Source organism: Globicephala melas, chromosome 10 (genome assembly GCF_963455315.2).
Source record: "Globicephala melas chromosome 10, mGloMel1.2, whole genome shotgun sequence".
NCBI classification, from domain to species: Eukaryota; Metazoa; Chordata; class Mammalia; order Artiodactyla; family Delphinidae; genus Globicephala; species Globicephala melas.
Window position 1 is genome coordinate 6,466,313 of NC_083323.1, and position 19,279 is coordinate 6,485,591.

A 19,279-nucleotide genomic window follows, 5' to 3' on the forward strand; every position below is an offset into this window, starting at 1 on the left:
CCAGAATCCAACTACTTCTCACCACCTCCACTACTACTTCCTTGGTGACCAAGCCATCATCTTTCCCCCAGATTATTGCGATGGTGTCCTAAACAACCCCGCTGCTGCCCTTGCCCCCCACAGTCTAACTGTAATACAGTGACTCCTCTCTTCTCAAAATCCCACAGTGGCCCCCATCACACTTAGAGTAACAGTTAAAGTGCTTCCAGTGGCCTACCCGATCCTACCTGACCCACCAAGCCCCCTACCCCCTGACTTATTCTTCCTCTGGCTCCCTGTGCTCTCTGCTACTTCTCTACCACACCAGGTAGGCTCCAGCCTCAGGGCCCCTCGCCAGTTCCCTCTGCCCAGAATCTCTTCACCTGAACGCCCTGCTCCCCCACCTCCTTCAGTATTTTGTTCAAATGTCACTTCAATGAGGGCTTCGTCTTATTTAAAATGACAACACCTTCTCTCACCACACTCCCCGCACTTTGCACTGATGCGTGTGCTTTATATGTTGCTTCTTAGATGTTTACTGGTTTCTTTTTTATTATTATAATTTTTCAAATTATTTGTTTATTTTTGGGTGCGCCGGGTCTTCATTACGGCATGCGGGATCTTTAGTTGTGACATGCATGCGGGATCTAGTTCCCCGACCAGGGATTGAACCTGGGCCTGCTGCATTGGGGGCGCAGAGTTTTACTCACTGAACCACCAGAGAAGTCCCTGTGGTCATGGTTTCTTTCCCTCGTTAGAAAATAAACTCTGGGAAGGCTCTATTTTATTTCACCCCTGTATCTCTAGCGCTGAGGACAGTGCCAGGAGTATTCACTGCTATTTGTGGAATGGATTAATGAATGAACGGAAAGTAGAGGTCGCACCCGTGAGCGGCCCAGCTCTACGGAATTTACCCCCACATTCACGCGCAGACTTTAATCCGAGCAAATGAAGGTGGCGCCCTGGGAGGACGGCGGGAGGGAGTGGGCGGGGGGGTCGGGGAGTAGGGGCCGGGATAGGCGGGCCTGGAACCGAGGGGCGGGGCCCCCAGGCAGTGCCGTCGTCACGGAAACGGCTCCCTGAGCCGAACTACAACTCCCAGCGGCCGCCGCGGCTTCCGGTTGGCAAGATGGTGGCGCGCGGCAGGAAGCGTGCGGCGCGGGAGTCTGAGAAGGGGATTCTGAGCCCGCCGGGCTACTCAGGTGAGGGGCTGCGGGACGCGGGGCCGGGGGACGGCCAGGCTTCGTCGGCAGGAGGCTCGGGGTCGGCAGTGGCTCTGGGCCCCCAGGAGCAGCCACACAGTTGGACATGAGGCCCGGAAGGTTGTGAGGCCCGGGGCCCCCCAAGACCCGCGCGGCGCCCTGTTCCCATCTGGCTCCACTCGCCCGGGACGAGCCTAGTTTGGTTAACGCTTCCCTTGAGTGAAGCCACCTCTGTCTACACTCTCCCAGGGCGAACCCGCGTCCGTCTACACTCTCCCCCTGAGGTGCGCCCGTCCGCTTACCAGCTCCCCTTTGCAGTTCCTAGTCCAGCCCCCTCAGCGCTCACCTGGCCTGTGCCCTCCGCACTGGTTCTCCTGCCTTCCGTTTTCCACCCAGGAGCCAGAATGTTCTTTCTAAAGTCAGATTTAAATCAGAGCTTGCCTCACACGCCCGTACCCACTGAACTCCCTCCAGAGGCTAAGGTTAGCACCTAAAACAAGGTCCACACTTCCCGCCATTGACTGCGTGGCCCCGCATAGCCTGGCTCCTGCTGACCTACAGCTCTGTCTTTCTGTTCCTCTGAGGCAACAAGCTATTTACACCCTCAGCGTTTTTGTAACTTACTGGGTCTTCTTCCTCAGACCGCTCTGCGCTGTTCCACGGCTTCCTGTCATTCTGGTCTAAGCTTTAATGTTTCTTCCTCGAAGAGCTGGTCCCGATCGATGGCCTGTCCTCAGGCTTCTGCCACCCATCGCCCTGCACTACCTCACTCTGTGTGTTTCCTTCCTATTTGATACGACCTTGTTACATGCTTACTTCTTGTCCTTTTCTGCCTTCACCATGTGAGCTTCCTGAGCGCAGGGGTTGCAACTGTATCCTCACTGTGCTCTGAAGAAGGTGGTGAGAAAAGCAGAACAGTCCTTAGCTTGATGAGGGTTAAAGTTTATGGGAATGCCAGCTATCGGCCTGATCATCGCACAAGGGACTCCCCTGGCGGTCCAGTGGTTAGGACTCCGTGCTTCCACTGCAGGGGGCACGGGTTCGATCCCTGGTCGCGGAACTAAGATACCGCATGCCATGGTGTGGCCAAAAAAAATCACACAAATAGAGACATAGAGACCGTGAGAGAAGGTAAGAAGGCGCAGAGCAGGTGGATCTAACCTGGCGTGTAAGGGTCTCCTGAGGAAGTGAAGTGAAAACCTGAAGGATGGGTGGAAGGACGAGGGTTGATGTTTCAGGAAGGGGAGAGCATGTGTGAGGCCCTGGCTTTTTGGAGGAACAGAGAGGGGGCCGGAGGGGCCAGCATGTGGTGTGGAGGGGGGAGGGTGGGGTGAGAAGAGGCTGCAGAGGCGGCCACGGTAAGGACTTGGCTGTTTACCCCAAGAGCAGCGGAGTTGAAACTTCTCTCCTTTCGCATCCTGTTCACATTCTCTCTCCTGCAAGCTTGGGAGCCCTTTCTGGGCAAATTATCTGTTCACCCTCCCAGCCTGCATAATACTCTGCACAGGCCTTGCCTAGGGGAAGGGCTCAGTGAAGGATGGATGGACAGACAGACACACAGGACTGGAAACAGACAGCCTGAACTTGACTTTCATGCTGTCCCTCCCCGTCCCCATTTTCCTTCCAGCCATTCCCATCAAATTCTCTGAAAAGCAGCAGTCTTCTCATTACCTCTATGTGAGAGAGCACAAAGTTCGAGAAGGCACCAAGTCTTCCTGGCCTCAGAAACGGACCCTTTTTGTCCTCAATGTGCCCCCATACTGCACAGAGGTAAACTGGTGTCTGGGAGGGAGCCTGAGCCTGGGGCGGGGGCTCCAGGCAGAGCTGGGCTCCTATGGGCCCCCCACCAAGTCCTTAGTGGTGCAGTGGAAACAGCTAACTGAAGCCCTGAGGGGTGGTATCTGTAAGGCTGCCTCTCTTGTGACAGGAGATTGGCCTTTTAAAGGTGTGTTGTAAAAAATATAATTCCCTAGGGAACCCAGAGCTTTTTGTATGTTACCCAGAATTGTTTGAGTTATGTATTTTTTCCCCTGATTATAAAATTGATACATGTCCATTGCAGGTACTGTTAATAATACAGCTGAAATGTTCTGTTGCTTAAAGCGATCGATGCATAACTGTCTCTGTCTACCATAATTCCATACGAAGACAGAGACACATGTTCTCAAACATTTTTCTTGAGTATTGTGAAAGTTGTGCCAACTACTTGTGTGACATCTGACAACATAATCATTGTATTTTTTTTAAAAAATTGAGGGACGGGACTTCCCTGGTGGTCCAGTGGTTAAGACTCCATGCTCCCAGTGCAGGGGCCCAGGTTCGATCTCTGGTTGGGGAACTAGATCCCGCATGCCGCAACTAAGAGTCTGCATGCCACAACGAAGATCCCTCGTGCCGCAGCTAAGACCCAGCACAACCAAATAGATAAATAAATGTTAAAAAAAATAAAAATCTGATATATGTCCATAGTAAAAAATAGGAAAAGTAGAAAAAAATAAAATTACCTCTGAGTCTACTATGCAGACATGTCTGTTAATTTTTTTTCACAAAAGCTGTTAAATTTAGTATTTCATTATTTTACAGAAGAGAAATTAAGGGAATTGCTGGATTTTCGATGTTTTTTTACAGAAAAGAAATACTAATTTCTAAAAGATTCCTCTACAGTTAAAGAGAAGAAGTAACAGTGAGAGGAGAGGGTGTCATTTTTAACCTTTCCTGAAGACTAGTGTATGTATGGAGAAGGGCCTGGACCCAAGTGTAGCACTCACTGCATTTCACAAACTGAGTAAACCTGTGTCATCAGTACCCAGGTGGAGAAACAGAACATCACCCGCACCCCCAGAAGTCCCGTCATGCCCCTCCCCCCACCAAGGATAACCAGCATCCTGATTCCAACGGAGTAGATTTAACTCTTTTTTTTTTTTTTTCCGGCTGTGCCTCGCGGCATGTGGGATCTTAGTTCCCCAACCAGGGATTGAACCCGTGCCCCCTGCAGTGGACGCATGGAGCCCTAATCACTAGACAGCCAGGGAATTCCCAGATTTAACTCTTTTTAAATGGCTGATTCAGGTAGTAAAACTTAGTTGGTTTTCGTATAAAATCAGAGTACTCAGAATAAAAGTAAAAATGTCCCACCTGTTCTTGTAATAATTTTTTTAAAAAGTTGAGAACCCACTCCTACTTTACGGATCATTCACTTTTTTTAAAAAAAATTTATTTTATTATTTATCTATTTTTGACTGCGTTGGGTCTTTGTTGCTGCGCGCAGGCTTTCTCTAGTTGCAGTGAGCGGGCTTCTCATTGCGGTGGCTTCTCTTGTTGCGGAGCACGGGCTCTAGGCGCGGGCTTCAGTAGTTGTGGCTTGTGGGCTCTAGAGCGCAGGCTCAGTAGTTGTGGCGCACGGGCTTAGTTGCTCCGCAGCATGTGGGATCTTCCCAAACCAGGGCTCGAACCCGTGTCCCCTGCATTGGCAGGTGGATTCTTAACCACTGCGCCACCAGGGAAGTCCCGGATCATTCACTTTCAAACGGAGAAATCCCTTTCAGGAACAGACCAAGCGTATCCTGGGCACGTGCTTCCAGCAGGGTCCTGTCATAAAGCCAAAAAGCTTATACCTGAATTTTGTCTCACCTCTGTGTCCTCCCTCCTAAGTCCCCGGCCAGTGGACTTTTTACCCACAGCTTTGAACATGAAAATTCACAAGGTTGCTGTCTGGGGCCATGGGGGGCCGGGGTTGTGAGGAGGTGGTGTTGAGGAGGTGGTGGCTTGCCCAGGCCGTCTGTGCAGGCCCCCAGGTTGGACTCCGAGACCTTCTGGGCCCCGGTCCCCTGGCAGTGCTGCCCAGGGCAGAGGGAGGCTCCAGAAAGGCCCTGTAGCCGCTCATACTGTGCTTCTCTCCGGCCGCGGCAGGAGTGCCTGTCCCGCCTGCTGTCCCCCTGCGGCCCTGTCCAGTCGGTGGAGTTACAGGAGAAGCCGGATCTTGCTGAGAGCCCAAAGGAGCCAAAGTCAAAGTTCTTTCACCCCAAGCCAGTTCCTGTGAGCCTCCACTCCTGGGGTCTGCTTGAAGGATGGTGTGGGTCGGGCCAGGGCAGTGTCCCCAGTGTGTAAGGGGAAGGTGGTGTCAGGGGTGGCAGTGGGACTTGCAAGCGTTCCCTGTGCTCAGGCCAGTCCTGGCCTGTGTGGTCTAGGAGGGCTGTCAGGTAAACAGCTTCCACTCCTTTCCCAGATTTGCCGTGTCCTGTCTGGCTCTTTCCAATGTCCTGGGTGAAAGCTCAGGGGCATCTCTGCTCACTGCCCAAGGGGCCTCCCTGAGCCACCCGCTGCGTCCCGCATTGAGGTCAATTCTTTCTTAGGCTTGGTGGCCTGGGCCTCGTTTCCCTGTGTGCCTTGAGTCCACACCTCCTCCCGTTTAGTGGAGTTTGAACTAGTGAGCGCCCCATCTGTCTGTCCACTCCTGGCCCAGGGAGACACGCTCTTCCCTGAGTCCCTCCCACACCTGGAACAAAAGTCCTGAGTGTCTCACCTCTCCCTGGTGAAGAGGTGGGATCGGGTCATTTTTAGCAGAAGTTGCATAACTAGGAGTGTGGCCGCCCCTCCCCTGGATTAGAACAACCTCCTGGTTACCTTCACGTTCAGGAACAGCCCAGCACATCTCCCCCGGCCCCGCGACAAGTCAGGCTGAGGGCAGGGGGGAGCCCTTGGGCCAGGCCTGGGATGGCTGGGAGGATGGGAAGGCTCCTGGCACTGACATCTCTCCCCCTCCCAGGGGTTCCAGGTGGCCTACGTGGTGTTCCAGAAGCCACGTGCGGTGTCAGCTGCCTTGGCCCTGAAGGGCCCTCTGCTGGTCTCAACAGAGAGTCACCCTGTGAAGAGCGGCGTTCACAGTCAGTACCTCGGGTGCCAGCGGGCGCCTCCTTCCTGGGCCCTGGGCCCTGGGTCGGGGAGGGGAGCTTTGTGGGCTGGCGTCTGCCATGTCCCCTCGCCCTCAGAGCAGGTGTGGGAGGCTTGAGCTTGGCACTCGGGGTGGGCATAGGTGAGAGCCCAGCTTGCCACCACTAGGCTCTTCCTCACGCCCCGAACCCTGGCCCACGAGTCTCCCTCCCCACGGCCTGTGCAAGAAGATCCCACCTGGCCTGCAAGGTCCTGGGCGGGGCCCCGAGGGGCGGGCCTGGAATCCGTCTCTCTCGCTCCCTCCTCCCTCAGAGTGGATCAGAGACTACGCAGACTCCGTGCCGGACCCCGAGGCCCTGAGAGTCGAGGTGGACACGTTCATGGAGACGTACGACGAGAAGATGGCTGAGGTGGGGCTTCCACACGGGCAGCTGGTGGAGTCCAGGCTCCTCTCTCTCTGCTGAGCCCTGGGCCTCCTGGCTGGGTAACATCTAGTCTCGGAATGGTCTCTAGGGAAAGGAGGAATGGTCTCTAGGGAAAGGACGGTCGAGGGTGGAGGAGGAGGCAGCGTTGGCACGTCTGCCCCCCGCCCTTCCCCCACACTCAGCCGCTCACAGTGCTGGGTGCGTGTGAGCGGCGCCAGGGCGGTCCTGGGCACGGGAGGGAGAGCGGAGAGGGGGAGATGAGGTGCTCCTGGGGCCGCAGGGCGGCTCCCAGGCACCTGCCCATCCCAGGGCTACGTTCTTTGCAGGAGGAGGCTAAGGCCAAGGAGGAGGAAGGGGTCCCTGACGAGGAGGGCTGGGTGAAGGTGACCCGCCGCGGCCGGCGGCCGGTGCTCCCGAGGACGGAGGCGGCCAGCCTGCGGGTGCTGGAGAGGGAGAAGCGGAAGCGTGCACGCAAGGAGCTGCTCAACTTCTATGCCTGGCAGCACCGCGAGACCAAGATGGAGCGTAAGGGCGCGCCCCAGACCCCTGTCCTTCGGCCCCCTGCCCTGGGCGCCCAGGCTGTGGACACGGTCTTGTGGCCGCTCTGCCAGCCCTGGCCAGACACGGAGCTCCTGACGGCAGGCGCCAGGCCTGCGGGCGGGTAGGGCGTTCTTGGGTGCAGACTTCCTAACAGGCTCTGGGGTTATGGTCCCAGCCTGGCAGCGTCCCCGTGTCGTGGGCTCCCTGTTGCTCCCGAGGCAGCTGCGGGTACCTCTGGGTATTGAGGCTGCACAGGCACCTGGGATATAGGCCCCACCTCCAGGCCCTTGTCAGCCTCCGGCAAGGAGCCACACGCAGAGGGTGGCCACACGCAGAGGGAGCCACTGACCACCTGTGGCTGCTCTCGGGGGCTATGACGCCGAGCTCGCGGCCCGGGCTGCCTGGTCTCCTGCTGGCAGGACGGCTTCCCCGTGGACCCGGGAGAGGGTCCTGGCCTTGCACGGGGGAGGCCCTGACCCCGCCGCCTGGTCACACCACGCCCTCACCTGCCTCACTGCTCCTGCCCACACCGTGCCCACCGCTCCTTCACTCTGCGCTCCTCTGGCCCCGCCTGACGGGCCTCCACCAGCCTCCCCGCCCTTGGGCTCAAAACCCCACACCCGGCGTCCCGACCGGTGACCGGAGTCGCCGCATGTATTCTGTGGCAGTCTTGAGGTGGAGGCCCCTTATTCCTGACACGCGCCCCCGGCCTGATAGCTGCCGTGAGGAGGGGCTGGGAGAGGTGTCCCGGGGGTCTCCCAGCAGCCCCAGAACCTTCTTCCTTCACCTTGGGGGGCGTGTTGGAGGCGGGGTAGTAAGGGGGCAAGTGCCTTTTGGCTTTCTCTGCTTTCTCTTCGACCTGGTGAATTTTCTGCCTGAAACCTCTGGTGTCCCTTCTGCTCCACTTCAGCCTCTGCCCTCCGACTGGGCTGCAGTCTGGTTCCGGTTCCCACCGCAGAGGCGACGGGGGAGGGGGGCGGCCGTGCGGAGCGCCCCCAGCGGGGAGTGGGGACTGAGGGAGGGGCTGCTGCCCTCGTGAGTGGGGGGCAGCGGGGGCAGCTTCCGCCCGGCCTGTCTGATCCCGGCCCTGTCTCGTCTTACCCCCTCTCGCCCCAGATCTCGCGCAGCTGCGCAAGAAGTTCCAGGAGGACAAGCAGAGGATCGAGCTGATGCGGGCCCAGCGCAAGTTCCGACCCTACTGAGCCTCACCCCCCGCGGGCCCCGTGGAGAGGGGTGGGGACTGGGTGGCAGTGCGTGGCCAGCGAGGACACAGGGCCTGCAACACTCATCTCAGCAGCCGTGCCCAGGCTGAGGGACCACACGTCAGCCCCAGAGATCTGAGCCCACGTCATGTGGGGTACAGGACAGTGTCACCCCTTGGCTCCTGTGCTTCGGCAGTCCTGGGGCCCGGCGCAAGGACCTGGACTCCGGAAGCCACTGGCCCAGGAAGTGGCTCCTTCCCTGTCATGGGCTCTGTCCCCAGCCTGTCTCTGGACTCTCCTCTTAGGGCTAAGTGTCTGCTGTGTTCTCCCCTTCCGCCTAACGGAGAAGCCCCATGGGCAGTGAGACAGCCTCAAACGCAGAAGGAATACAAGAACATTTTATTTTTCATCCAGCTGGGCGGCAAGAGAAGGCTACAAAAGGCCGGTGGGCCTATCCCAGCCCCTCCCTCTGCCTGCTACCCAGTCACAAAACAGGTAACTCCCACACCCAGACACCGTCTCCCCCTTGAAGTCACAGATGTTAGCGTCAGAATCTTGTATCCGCCCCCCCGTCCCCCCCGCGCCGGCTCTGCCACAGGATTCTCTTCCGGCCACGCTGGTCTTCAGGACCAGGGGGCCCTGTCCCCACCACGCCTGGCCTGGGCTTGGGAGCTGGGAGTCTGGGGCTGAGCAGGCGTCTGTAGCCCCTGGCCCAGGGCTACAGGTGGGCTGGGATCCTCTCCTTGCTCTGTAAAAAGGAGCTGATGATACCAGCCATGTGCTGGGGTTGGTTCATGTGGACGTAGTGGTTGCCGGGGACTTGCTCGTACTGGAACCTCTGGGGAAGGGAGGGGACACGTGGTGAGATGATCCAGTGGAGGGCTCTGCGGGCCCCTCTGGCGCACTGGGGCTTTCCCACGGCCTGCTGCCTCCCAGTGGTTCCAAGTGTCCACCACAGGAGCCTTGGCAGTGCCTGACCCGTGGCCTCGCGGGCCCCAGTCAGTCACAGCACCCCCTGGGGGGTGTCAGGGCCTGGCTCAAAACCAGTGAGAAAGGCCTGTCTGGGAGGGAAGAGCCCAAACCCTGGGGTTCTAGGCCATTCTGAGCTGAAGTTGTAGAGCTAGGCTGGGGAGGGGGCTGGTAGTCGGGGCTGCTGCTGGTTCTGAGCATCTTATAAGGTCCACTTGCAAAAGGAATAGACCATCAGCCTTTCAAACTCGCCCTTGCTCGGGAGAAAGGCCGACAAGGCAGGAAGGCACTGCAGTTGGCCAGCCAGCCACACGGGCTTCCCTCTAGTGACACCCAGTCGTCTGCACAGGCCCCAGGGTCAGGTGTTTATGGTGGATGATGGTCATAAAATGCCAGGTGCTCCCAGGAACCCAGGCAAAGGGCAAAGTCACAGCACACGTCCCAGCCCTCCAACTGGGAGGCCAGCACCCACTGATGAGACTGGTCATCTGTTCCCGTGTGGGACCCTAGGAAATCGTGGCAGTGCTGAGTTGGGTGTGGCGCAGGGAATATGTGAGGACAATAAAGCCAGGAGATTCTGCCAATGAGAAGTCTGCTTTCTGTGCTGATTTATGTGACCCCCCCCCCAGGTCTCCAGGGACCGCAGCAGGGAGTGAGGTCTGGTAGCTCCTGGGGGTCACCTGTTAGACCTAGGGCCAGACCAGAGGTCCCAGTGCAAGAAAAGAGAAGAGATGGGTGAGCTGGGGCCCGGGGCGGCCTGGCAGCCCCTCCTGGAGCCCAGCTGCCCTGAGCCCTACGTACCCACCTCTTTCAGGGTGGATCTCAGTGAGCTGGTCACGAATAGCACGAGCTCCGTGTTGGCATCATTCTCTCTCCTCAGATCGTAAAACCCTTGGGTTGCTCTGGGAAACGAGAAGAAAGGTTCATCTGGGACCACCTCCTTGCATGCTCTCCCCCAGCCCTGGGCTCCAGGCTCTGAGACCAGCCTGGGCGTCCCTCCAATCTTCCCACAGCTGGCTCCCTTGGAGCCCAGGTTTAATTCAGGATTGAGTTATTCGGTCCCCGCAGGCACTCACAGCTCACTGAGGCCTGCTCAAGTGAAGCAATTCAGGTTTATCTCAGGGGACCTGGCCATGGTCACAGCCACTGAATGGCGGAGCTGGGATCTGAACAGGCTCAGAGTCCGTGCGTTCTCTTTCTCTTTTAGCAGCTTTCTGGAGATAATTTCACCCATTTAAAGTGTACAGTTCCGTGGATTTTGGTATATTCAGAGTTGTGCAAGCATCACCACTGTCAATTTTAGAACATAATTAACCACCTCAACAACAACAGAAAGTCCCGCACCTACAGTTTCCACATAGAGCTCCCTGTCTTACACAACCACTGATCGGCCTTGTCTCTGTATGTTTCCCTATTTGGACTTGCATGTGGATGGAATCATACGCTCCCTGGACTCCTGTGCCTGGCTTCTTTCAATTAGCCTAATGTTGTCAAGGTCCGTCCATGTCACAGTGTGTATCAGTGCTTCATTCCGCTTGCCACTGAACAAGAGTCTGTTGTGTGGATGGAGCATGTTTTGCTTATCTGTCCATTGATGGACATCTGGGTTGCCTCCAACACTATTCGTTCGATCAGGAAAGATGCTGCTGTGTGCCATCAGTACAAGCTGTTGTGTGCACAGATGCTGGAAACACACCTGGGAGTGGAACTGCGGGGTCATGGTAATTTAATGGCTTGAGAAACTGCCAGACTCTTTCAAAGCGGCTGCACCATTTTACAATACCAGGGGCTTCCCTGGTGGCACAGTGGTTAAGAATCCGCCTGCCAATGCAGGGGACATGGGTTTGAGCCCTGGTCCGGGAAGATCCCGCGTGCCACAGAGCAACTAAGCCCGTGCGCCACAACTACTGAAGCCCGCACGCCCTAGAGCCCACGCGCTGCAACTACTGAAGCCTGCGCACCTAGAGCCCGTGCTCTGCAACAAGAGAAGCCACCACAATGAGAAGCCCACGCACCGCCATGAAGAGTAGCCCCCGCTCACCGCAACTACAGGAAGCCCGTGCGCAGCAACGAAGACCCAATGCAGCCATTTAAAAACAACAAAAAAAGTTTACAATCCTACAGCAGCATGCAAGGGTTCTAGTTACTCCGCATCCTCACCGACACTTGTTATCTCACTTTTAGAGTCTGGCCATCCTAGGGGTGTGCAGTGTATCTCACTGTGGTCTGGATCTGCCCCTATCGAGTCCATGCCTTCTAAACCCCTGTGCTCGGCAGATGTGTCCCTGGAAGTCACAGTTCCTGCCAGTCCAGGATGGCTGCAGTGGAGTGGGTGGTGGCACCTAAGCCACACCAAAGGATGTTCACTGTGCTGTGGCACCCAGAGGCAGTGGATGGCTTCTGGCTAGCAGGTGGGGGAAGGGAGGACAGCAGACAGGAGCAGTGTAGGTCTGGGGATGTCAGGGGCCCAGGGTGGCTGGAGGACTGGGGAGGGCAAGGGCCAGACTCCAGTGTCTGCCAGTCTCTCTGCCTTACCTGGGCGTGCTCCCCACAGATACAGACACCTGCTGAAAAGTGTGGTGCAGTCCTTTCCCATCCCCAGCTGCCCAAGCCCTCCCACTGCCTTGCCTGCCTTCCACACACCAGCGGCCGGGGGGCTGCCCAAGAAAGATGGCGGAGAGGTCTCACACCAGGAGACCTGGAGATTCCTGGCACTCACGTCCGTCTGGGGCGCTTGGTTCAGACTTACTTGATGAACAGGACGCGGGCCTGCAGCTTCCTGATGGAATGCACAAACAGCTCCCTGCTGATGAAATTGAAGTAATACTCTGGCTGCAGAGACAAAACCCCAGAGAATTCTCACCACAAGGCTCTGGCATTGCCGGGGGCAGAAACCGGTCTCCCTTGGGAACAGTGGGGGCCCCTTTGGCCACCTAACCAGGACCAAGCCCACTGCCCAACTGTATCACTGCCTCAACAGAGGGCTTTAACTCCCTCAGGCCAGAGACTTCCCCCCTCCACCTCCAAATCTGTTCTCCCTCTTCCTGGGCTCATGGTTGCCCAGCTAGACATGTCCCAGACTCCCCTCAGCCAGGTGTGGCCATGCAACTAAATGCAGACAAGTGACCTGGGCTACTTCTGGGCTTAGGTTTGGGACTGAGGCATGGCCCCTCCACACCTCCTTTCCCGGTCCACGGGCTGCCCTGTAACGCTGCCCAGCCAGCCTGGGCTCTGGACTCTCGGCAAGCACAGCCCACTTACCTCCACCGACTGTTTCCATGAGAAAGAAACCTGCTTAGGCCACAGTGCAGAAAGAGTGCACCTTGGTGTCTCCGCAGCCACTGCTGGCCTCCATCACAGCCCTGACCTCCCCGTCTTAGGACCATTTAAGAGGTCTAGGTCTATACTGTCCACACGGTAACCAGCCGCCATCTGTGGCTACTGAGAGCTTGAAATGGGGCTAGTCCAGCCTGAGACACACTGTAGGTGTAAACTGCACACTGGATTTCGAAGACTTAGTATAAGAAAACAATATGTCAAATATCTCAGTAATTTTTTATGTTGATTACATGCTGAAGTGGTAACACCTTGGATACACTGAGTTAGAAAATATTACTAAAGTTGATTTCACCTGTTTTCACTGTTCATACGGCCACTAGAAGATGTGACATTAACACAAGCTCACATTGTACTTCTATTGGACTGTGCCGCTCTAGGCCAAGAAGCCTCTGAGGGCAGCAGCTCTCAGGATTTTCTCTGTGTTCACAGCTCTAGGCACACGGCGCGACAGAGGCGGGGCTCAGTGAGCGTGTACTGAGCGGGTTAATTCAAGAGAGCTCCCATACGGACCGACTGTCGCGCTGTGCTACAGCATCACGATGAAGCTACGACTCCTGTGAAGACACAGGCACACAGCTGCCTGCTCAGCCACTTACTGTCGTCGTTCTGCACTAACCCCTCCCTCCCAGCCACCTCCTGCTCCTCGGGCCACAGTGACCTCAGGGGCTTTTCCAGAAGCAGAGGCTCCCCTATCAACCACGAGGCCCAATGAATGAGCATTTACTGAGGACCCAGACACGTCACACATTATCTCCTCCCCGAAGGATCAGAAACGCTAAGTCCCTATGTCACAGTCAACAGCTAACAGGAGGTGGTGCCAGGACTCAGCTCAGGCGTGAACTGCCCCTCACCTCCTCCTACCCCAGCTTCTCAGCCTTGTTTTTTTAATTAATTTATTTATGTTTTGGCTGCATTGGGTCTTCGTTGCTGCGCGCGGGCTTTCTCTAGTTGCGGCGAGCGGGGGCTACTCTTCATTGAGGTGTGCGGGCTTCTCATTGCGGTGGCTTCTCTTGCTGCAGAGCACGGGCTCTAGGCGCGCAGGCTTCAGCTGTTGTGGCACGTGGGCTCAGTAGTTGTGGCTCGCGGGCTCTAGAGGGCAGGCTCAGTAGTTGTGGTGCACGGACTTAGTTGCTCCGTGGCATGTGGGATCTTCCCGGACCAGGGCTCAAACCCGTGTCCTCTGCATTGGCAGGTGGATTCTTAACCACTGCGCCACCAGGGAAGTCCCTCTGGCTTCTTTTTTCTCTTCCTCTCTATCTCTCCTTTGACCTCCTTTTCCTAGTCCACTTACATCCTCAGATCTGTATTATTCTTTTGTAATTCAAGTATAACTTACAGCAAAGTCCACAGACCTGGGTGTCAGCCCATTATGGCCTTTGACATACGGATGCGGCCGTGCAGCCATGACCCGGATGAAGGCCTGGAACCCCTCAGCACCCAGCAGGCTCCCTTCAGGGGTTTTCTCCAAGGGCACCCCCCTAGATCAATTTTGCCACTTTTTGAACTTCATATACATAGAATCATTGTGTTCTTTTTTGGTTTGGGCTTCTTTTGCTCTGTAACTGTGCTTTTTTCATTCCTGTGTGGTGTTCCATTGTATGAATGTGTAACAGTTTATGCATTCTATTGTTGATGGACATTTGGGTGATTCCTCCTTTGGGGCTATGATGAATAAAGCTGCCAGGAATGTTCTCATACATGTCTTATGGAGCGCACAGCACACACTGTTGCCGGGCACATATCTAGGACTGGGATTACTGGGCACAGAATTTACATATAGCATAAATATCATACTATGTATATTTTACTACCATAAAAAAAGAAAAAGAAAAAAGCTGACAGGCACACTGTGAAGGGTGGGAAGACAGCAGCACTCACCCTAGTGATCCTCCGATCTCTGTTCAGAAACAGACCTGGAAGGAAGCATGGAGACATGGCCTCAGCGCCGCCTGTCAGGGGGCGGGGGGCGGGGGGAACTCAGCTCGGCTCCCCTGGGACCCTGGGCCCCGTGCAGCCAGGGCTCATTTCTTCAACCTGGACCCGCAGAGACCACTCCCAACATCCTCTTGGGGTTCAGCCAGAGCAGAGCTTGCCCACAGCTACCCTGCCACGGACAGGAACGCCCATGCAGGTGCCTCCCCGGCCATCCCAGAGGGCAGCACAGAATGACGGTGGTGGGACAATTACCCACCCGGCATCGCAGTCTCATCTCTGAGAACCTTAAAATGTTCACTCGGATCTTTAAGCACCAGGAAGTGCCTAAGAGCTAAGGATCGCATCCTCACTTGCTGGAGAGAAATCGAGCCAAAAAAGAAAGGCTGGAGGGGTTGAGAGGCCTGGGTCGTCCCAGCTCCAGCTGGGCTCTCTGCCACGGTCCCAGTGGGGGCAACTTGGCCTCACCTAATGAGGATGGACACCCAGCAGTTCCCGCCTGGGCAATGTCTCCTCAAGGAAGGGCTGCCAGGGGACTTCCCTGGTGGTTTAGTGGATAAGACTCCGTGCTCCCAATGCAAGGGGCCCGGGTTCGATCCCTGGTCGGAGAACTAGATCCCACATGCCTGCCACAACTAAACGTCTGCATGCTGCAACTAAGAGTCCACGTACCGCAACTAAGAGTCCACATACGGCAACTAAGAAGCCCGTGTGCCACAACGGAACTCCCACGTGCCGCAACTAAGACCCGGCGCAGCATGCATAAATAAATAAATACTAAAAAAAAACAAAAAAAAAGGGCTGCAGGGTCTCAGGGAGGTCACAGAATCTCAGACCCTGGAGGCTGCCTGATGTGAGCAGCGCAGGGAGTGAGAAAGGGAGATGATACGGTGACGTGGGTCACCCCAGGAGAACGCGCCGGCCAGGAGAAGCAAGGCTGCTCCCTCCTCCCTACACACCTTTGCTCAAATGCCACCATCCCAGCCAGGCCTCCTGGACCTCCCCTTTACACCCACAAACATCTTACCAGAGCCCCTCCATCCCCCGCTGATTTATTTCTCTCCGTAACTCCCAGCACTTTCTTTCTTTCTTTAGTATTTATTATTTGGCTGCATCGGGTCTCAGCTGCTGCACCTGGGATCTTCATCGTGGTGCGCAGGCTTCTCTCTAGTTGTGACTCACGGGCTCCAGGGCATGTTGGCTCAGTAGTTGTGGCGCAGGCTTAGCTGCCCCATGGCATGTAGGATATTAGTTCCCCGACGAGGGATCAAACCCGCATCCCCTGCATTGGAAGGTGGATTCTTAACCACTGGACCACCAGGGAAGTCCCTCCCGACACTTTCTAATGCACTCTATCATTTACCCTCTGCTAGATCATATCTTCCAGGACAAAAAGGGGTTTGGTCTCTTTTTAATTCACAGCTCTTTTTTTTTAAAATTTATTTATTTAATTTATTTATTTTTGGCTGTGTTGGGTCTTTGCTGCTGTGCGCGGGCTTTCTCTAGTTGCGGCGAGCGGGGGCTACTCTTCATTGTTTCAGTGGCTTCTCTTGTTGTGGAGCACGGGCACCAGGCACGTGGGATCCAGTAGTTGTGGCGTACGGGCTTAGTAGTTATGGCTTGTGGGCTCTAGAGCACAGGCTCAGTAGTTGTGGCTCACGGGCTTAGTTGCTCCACGGCATGTGGGATCTTCCCGGACCAGGGCTCGAACCCGTGTCCCCTGCATTGGCAGGCGGATTCTTAACCACTGCGCTACCAGGGAAGCCCCACAGCTAATTGTTGATAGAGGTTCTTAGACATCTGTGACTCAAAATACTTAGAAGGACCATGTCGTTGGAAGGTTTTCTGGTTTCCACACTACTAGGTCATCTCAGCCTGATCAAACCGCGGCTGAGGCTTCTGGGCTGCCTTCAGCTCCGGCCACGACCTCCCTGCACAGATGACTGGCCCTGCTGCATGTGCAGGACCAGGGGTGACCCCTGGGTGCCCCTACTCCCAGGCTCACTGCCCTCCTCCTTCCTCCAGGCCTGGGTTTCAGGTGCTGAGAGGATGTGAAAAGACTTAAAAAGGGGGTTTTCTTGGGGGTGGGGTGACCCCCCAGGTATTGGGGACCCCCATCGTGCTGTTTTCTCTGCCCTAAGAATTGTTCCTCCCTGTGGTCAAGTCCTCCAGCTCTTTTCAAGCCTGCTTCCACCTGACACATCCTGACGTGGCCCCAGGCACTCCCGCAGCTGGCTGCTTTTCTGTCTGCCTCTCCTGTGACAATGACCTTTATGAGGGCAGGAATGGTGTTTCTCAGACCAGTGGGCCAGCACAGATGTCACTTAAATAAGGAGTCCAGGGGCTTCCCTGGTGGCGCAGTGGTTAAGAATCCGCCTGCCAATGCAGGGGACACGGGTTTGAGCCCTGGTCCAGGAAGATTCGACATGCCGTGGAACAACTAAGCCCGTGCACCACAACTACTGAGCCTGCGCTCTAGAGCCTGCGAGCCACGACTACTGAGCCCTCGTGCCACAACTGCTGAAGCCTGTGCGCCTAGAGCCCGTGCTCCACGACAAGAGAAGCCACCGCAATGAGAAGCCCGCACACCGCAACGAAGAGTAGCCCCTGCTCGCGGCAACTAGAGAAGGCCCGCACGCAGCAATGATGCCCCAACACAGCCAAAAATTAATAAATAAATAATTAAACAAATAATTTTAAAAAATGAAATGGTCTTGAACGCAGGAGATATTATCAGGACCATAGACTCCCCACTTCCCTGCCAACAGTTAGGGACTGTGACACTGTGATGTAACAAAACATATATTTTAGTCCTGGTCCTTGGCTCCTAGCCAGAGCTCCTAAAAACTGTTGTTATTTCCTAAAGTGGTGAAAGTGCAAGAAGCACCTTTTGTCTGAACATTTGATCTCTGACACAGAGCTCCTAAATCCCTTGGAATTTCCTGAGCGATAGGAGTGTCTTTTGTTCTAATGAGGTGACCCTTGGTGGGTTCTTGATGGCTTCAGGATAGGGGCTGGTCACCAGAAAGATCAAGCCATGATTAGGAACGTGGAACTTCCAGCCCGGCCCTTCGGGGAAGGGAGAGCGGCTAGAGCCTGGGTTAACCATCATTCACGCCTATGTGATAAAGCCCCCATAAAAATCTCTGAGTTTGGACAGCCTCTGTGTTGGTGGATACCGGGAGGTATCAGGATGGTGGGTGCACCACCCGCTTCCTCTGCTGGGACCTGCCAAGGTCACGGACTCACCGCAGAGGCTGGGCAGAGTGGGTGCAGCGCCCGCGCGCGCACAGCAGGGTCTCCGCGCAGCTGCTCTTGCCTATGCGGGAGGCAGAATGTGCTGCCAGGTGTTGCCATTTTTCAAAAGAAACCGGAAATCTCCATTTTTACATAAACTCTCTCTATTCTAAATATGAGCAACCTATTCAAAATCCCCGTCGTGCCAAATTGTTGTGTTTAAACTGCGCAAGTCAAAAGAAATCATGCCCACAGCCCCAGGGCAGCCCAGCCTGTGACAGGGTCTGAGCACCCCCATGGTGGGCCGGCTGCAGGCGGTGGATACTGACAACAGACAGTCCTTGGTCATTAACCCCACCCGGAGCTAACGCTAACACGTTGACCTCATTTCGAAGGCCTGGGCCAGGGCTGTGATGGGAACGCAGATAAGAGGTAGATAAGATAGGAGCTGGCCTCCCTCCTCGCCCTGGCTCACAGCCTCGTTTCTCCCACAAGCCTGATGGAGCTCGTGCACCAAGCCCTTGCCGGCAGCTCATCTGCATCATGGGATTCAGGAGTCACCTTCTCCACAAGGCCAACCCAGGCCCTTCTACTGAACATCCTGAGCCCCTTACCCGCTGTTTTTTCTAAAGCGCTCTCACCTCACACTCTGTGAAGACGTGGGGAGAGGGTCACACATGAGCCAAGGAACACCTGAGGCCACCAGAAGCCAGGAGACAGGCACGGACAGCCTGTCACAGCCCTGCCAGCGCTCTGGCCTTGGCTTCTGGCCTCTGAAACAGTGAGACAGTAAACGTAAACGTCTGCTGTTGAAGCTGCCCCATCTGTGGGACTTTGTGACGGCAGCCCTAGGGAAGGAATTCAGAGTTGGGGGGTATGGGGTTGGATGACGGAGGTGTGTGCAGCTCCAGAACGGAATGGGGGCTCTCGGAGGCTCTGGGGCCTGAGGGAACGGGCTCAGGAGGGTCCTGGAATGCCGGCTCCCCCGCTGTCACCCCGCCCACTTGGGTCTGGGAGGCTGCTTGGTCTTCTTTTAGGTTAACCCCGGGCCTCAAAGGGCCACACTGCTGCGGAGGGGCTGGGCCCGACACAACGATCCAGCCGCCTGCCCACTGCCCACCCCTCCCACCCCCTCTGCCCACCCCCTTGACAAGTGGCTCAGCGGACCTCTGCTCACTGTTTCATGTGACCCTGGGCTGGCCAAATCGGCTTCCCAGGCCAGGTGCACGTCTAATTCTGGATTAGCCCACTTCTGCACGGGGGCCCCTCTGGCCCGCCATCTGTACCAGCACATCAGGGAAGCTGGGGCCCACGCCCTCTGCCATCGACCTCCCTCCTCCATGATGGATTTGCAGGAAGGGCCAGACAAACGCTCAGAGACGGTAACCAAGACAAGAACGGGTCTCCAAACTCCTTAGGTATATTGCACTTGACCTAATGGTGTGTTGGCAACTTCTGAGAAACATTACAACACAGCAGGGACTTCCCTGGCGGTCCAGTGGTTAAGACTCCGTGCTGCCACTGCAGGGGGCATGAGTTTGATCCCTGGTTGGGGAACTAAGAT

General features: G+C 56.0%; 2 protein-coding genes across 6 annotated transcripts in view; one reads left to right on the forward strand and one right to left on the reverse strand.

The window, feature by feature from the left end:
- The first annotated feature begins 1,094 nt into the window (after positions 1 to 1,094).
- Positions 1,095 to 11,026, forward strand: RRP7A (ribosomal RNA processing 7 homolog A). 2 transcript variants are annotated; one of them, XM_060305599.1, is made up of 7 exons: positions 1,095 to 1,181; positions 2,809 to 2,951; positions 5,091 to 5,216; positions 5,956 to 6,064; positions 6,384 to 6,481; positions 6,823 to 7,021; positions 8,153 to 11,026. In XM_060305599.1, the coding sequence occupies exons 1-7, from the start codon at positions 1,109 to 1,111 to the stop codon at positions 8,236 to 8,238; spliced, it is 834 nt and encodes a 277-aa protein (XP_060161582.1). In that variant the 5' UTR covers positions 1,095 to 1,108; the 3' UTR covers positions 8,239 to 11,026. The 2 variants fall into 2 exon arrangements, with proteins under 2 accessions (XP_060161582.1, XP_030711608.1); XM_030855748.3 differs by having other exon boundaries at positions 5,947 to 6,064; positions 8,153 to 11,025.
- SERHL2 (serine hydrolase like 2) overlaps positions 8,623 to 19,279 on the reverse strand; it is a 33,338-nt gene continuing 22,681 nt past the window's right edge. For all 4 annotated transcript variants that reach the window (XM_060305597.2, XM_030855746.2, XM_030855745.2 and 1 more), the window contains 4 exons: positions 14,425 to 14,459; positions 11,957 to 12,039; positions 10,013 to 10,109; positions 8,623 to 9,076 (listed from right to left, as the gene is read on the reverse strand). In XM_060305597.2, the coding sequence (XP_060161580.1) occupies positions 8,957 to 9,076; positions 10,013 to 10,109; positions 11,957 to 12,039; positions 14,425 to 14,459 (335 nt within the window). In that variant the 3' untranslated portion in view covers positions 8,623 to 8,956. The remainder of the gene's footprint in view (positions 9,077 to 10,012; positions 10,110 to 11,956; positions 12,040 to 14,424; positions 14,460 to 19,279) is intronic.

What these genes read in the sequence shown, in the direction of transcription:
- RRP7A (XM_030855748.3), top strand. Translation starts at nt 1,109, where the DNA reads ATGGTGGCGCGCGGCAGGAAGCGTGCGGCGCGGGAGTCTGAGAAGGGG. An exon ending in TGTGAAGAGCGGCGTTCACA is followed by an intron (nt 6,065 to 6,383) that starts GTCAGTACCTCG and finishes CTCCTCCCTCAG; the next exon opens with AGTGGATCAGAGACTACGCA. An exon ending in ACGACGAGAAGATGGCTGAG is followed by an intron (nt 6,482 to 6,822) that starts GTGGGGCTTCCA and finishes CGTTCTTTGCAG; the next exon opens with GAGGAGGCTAAGGCCAAGGA.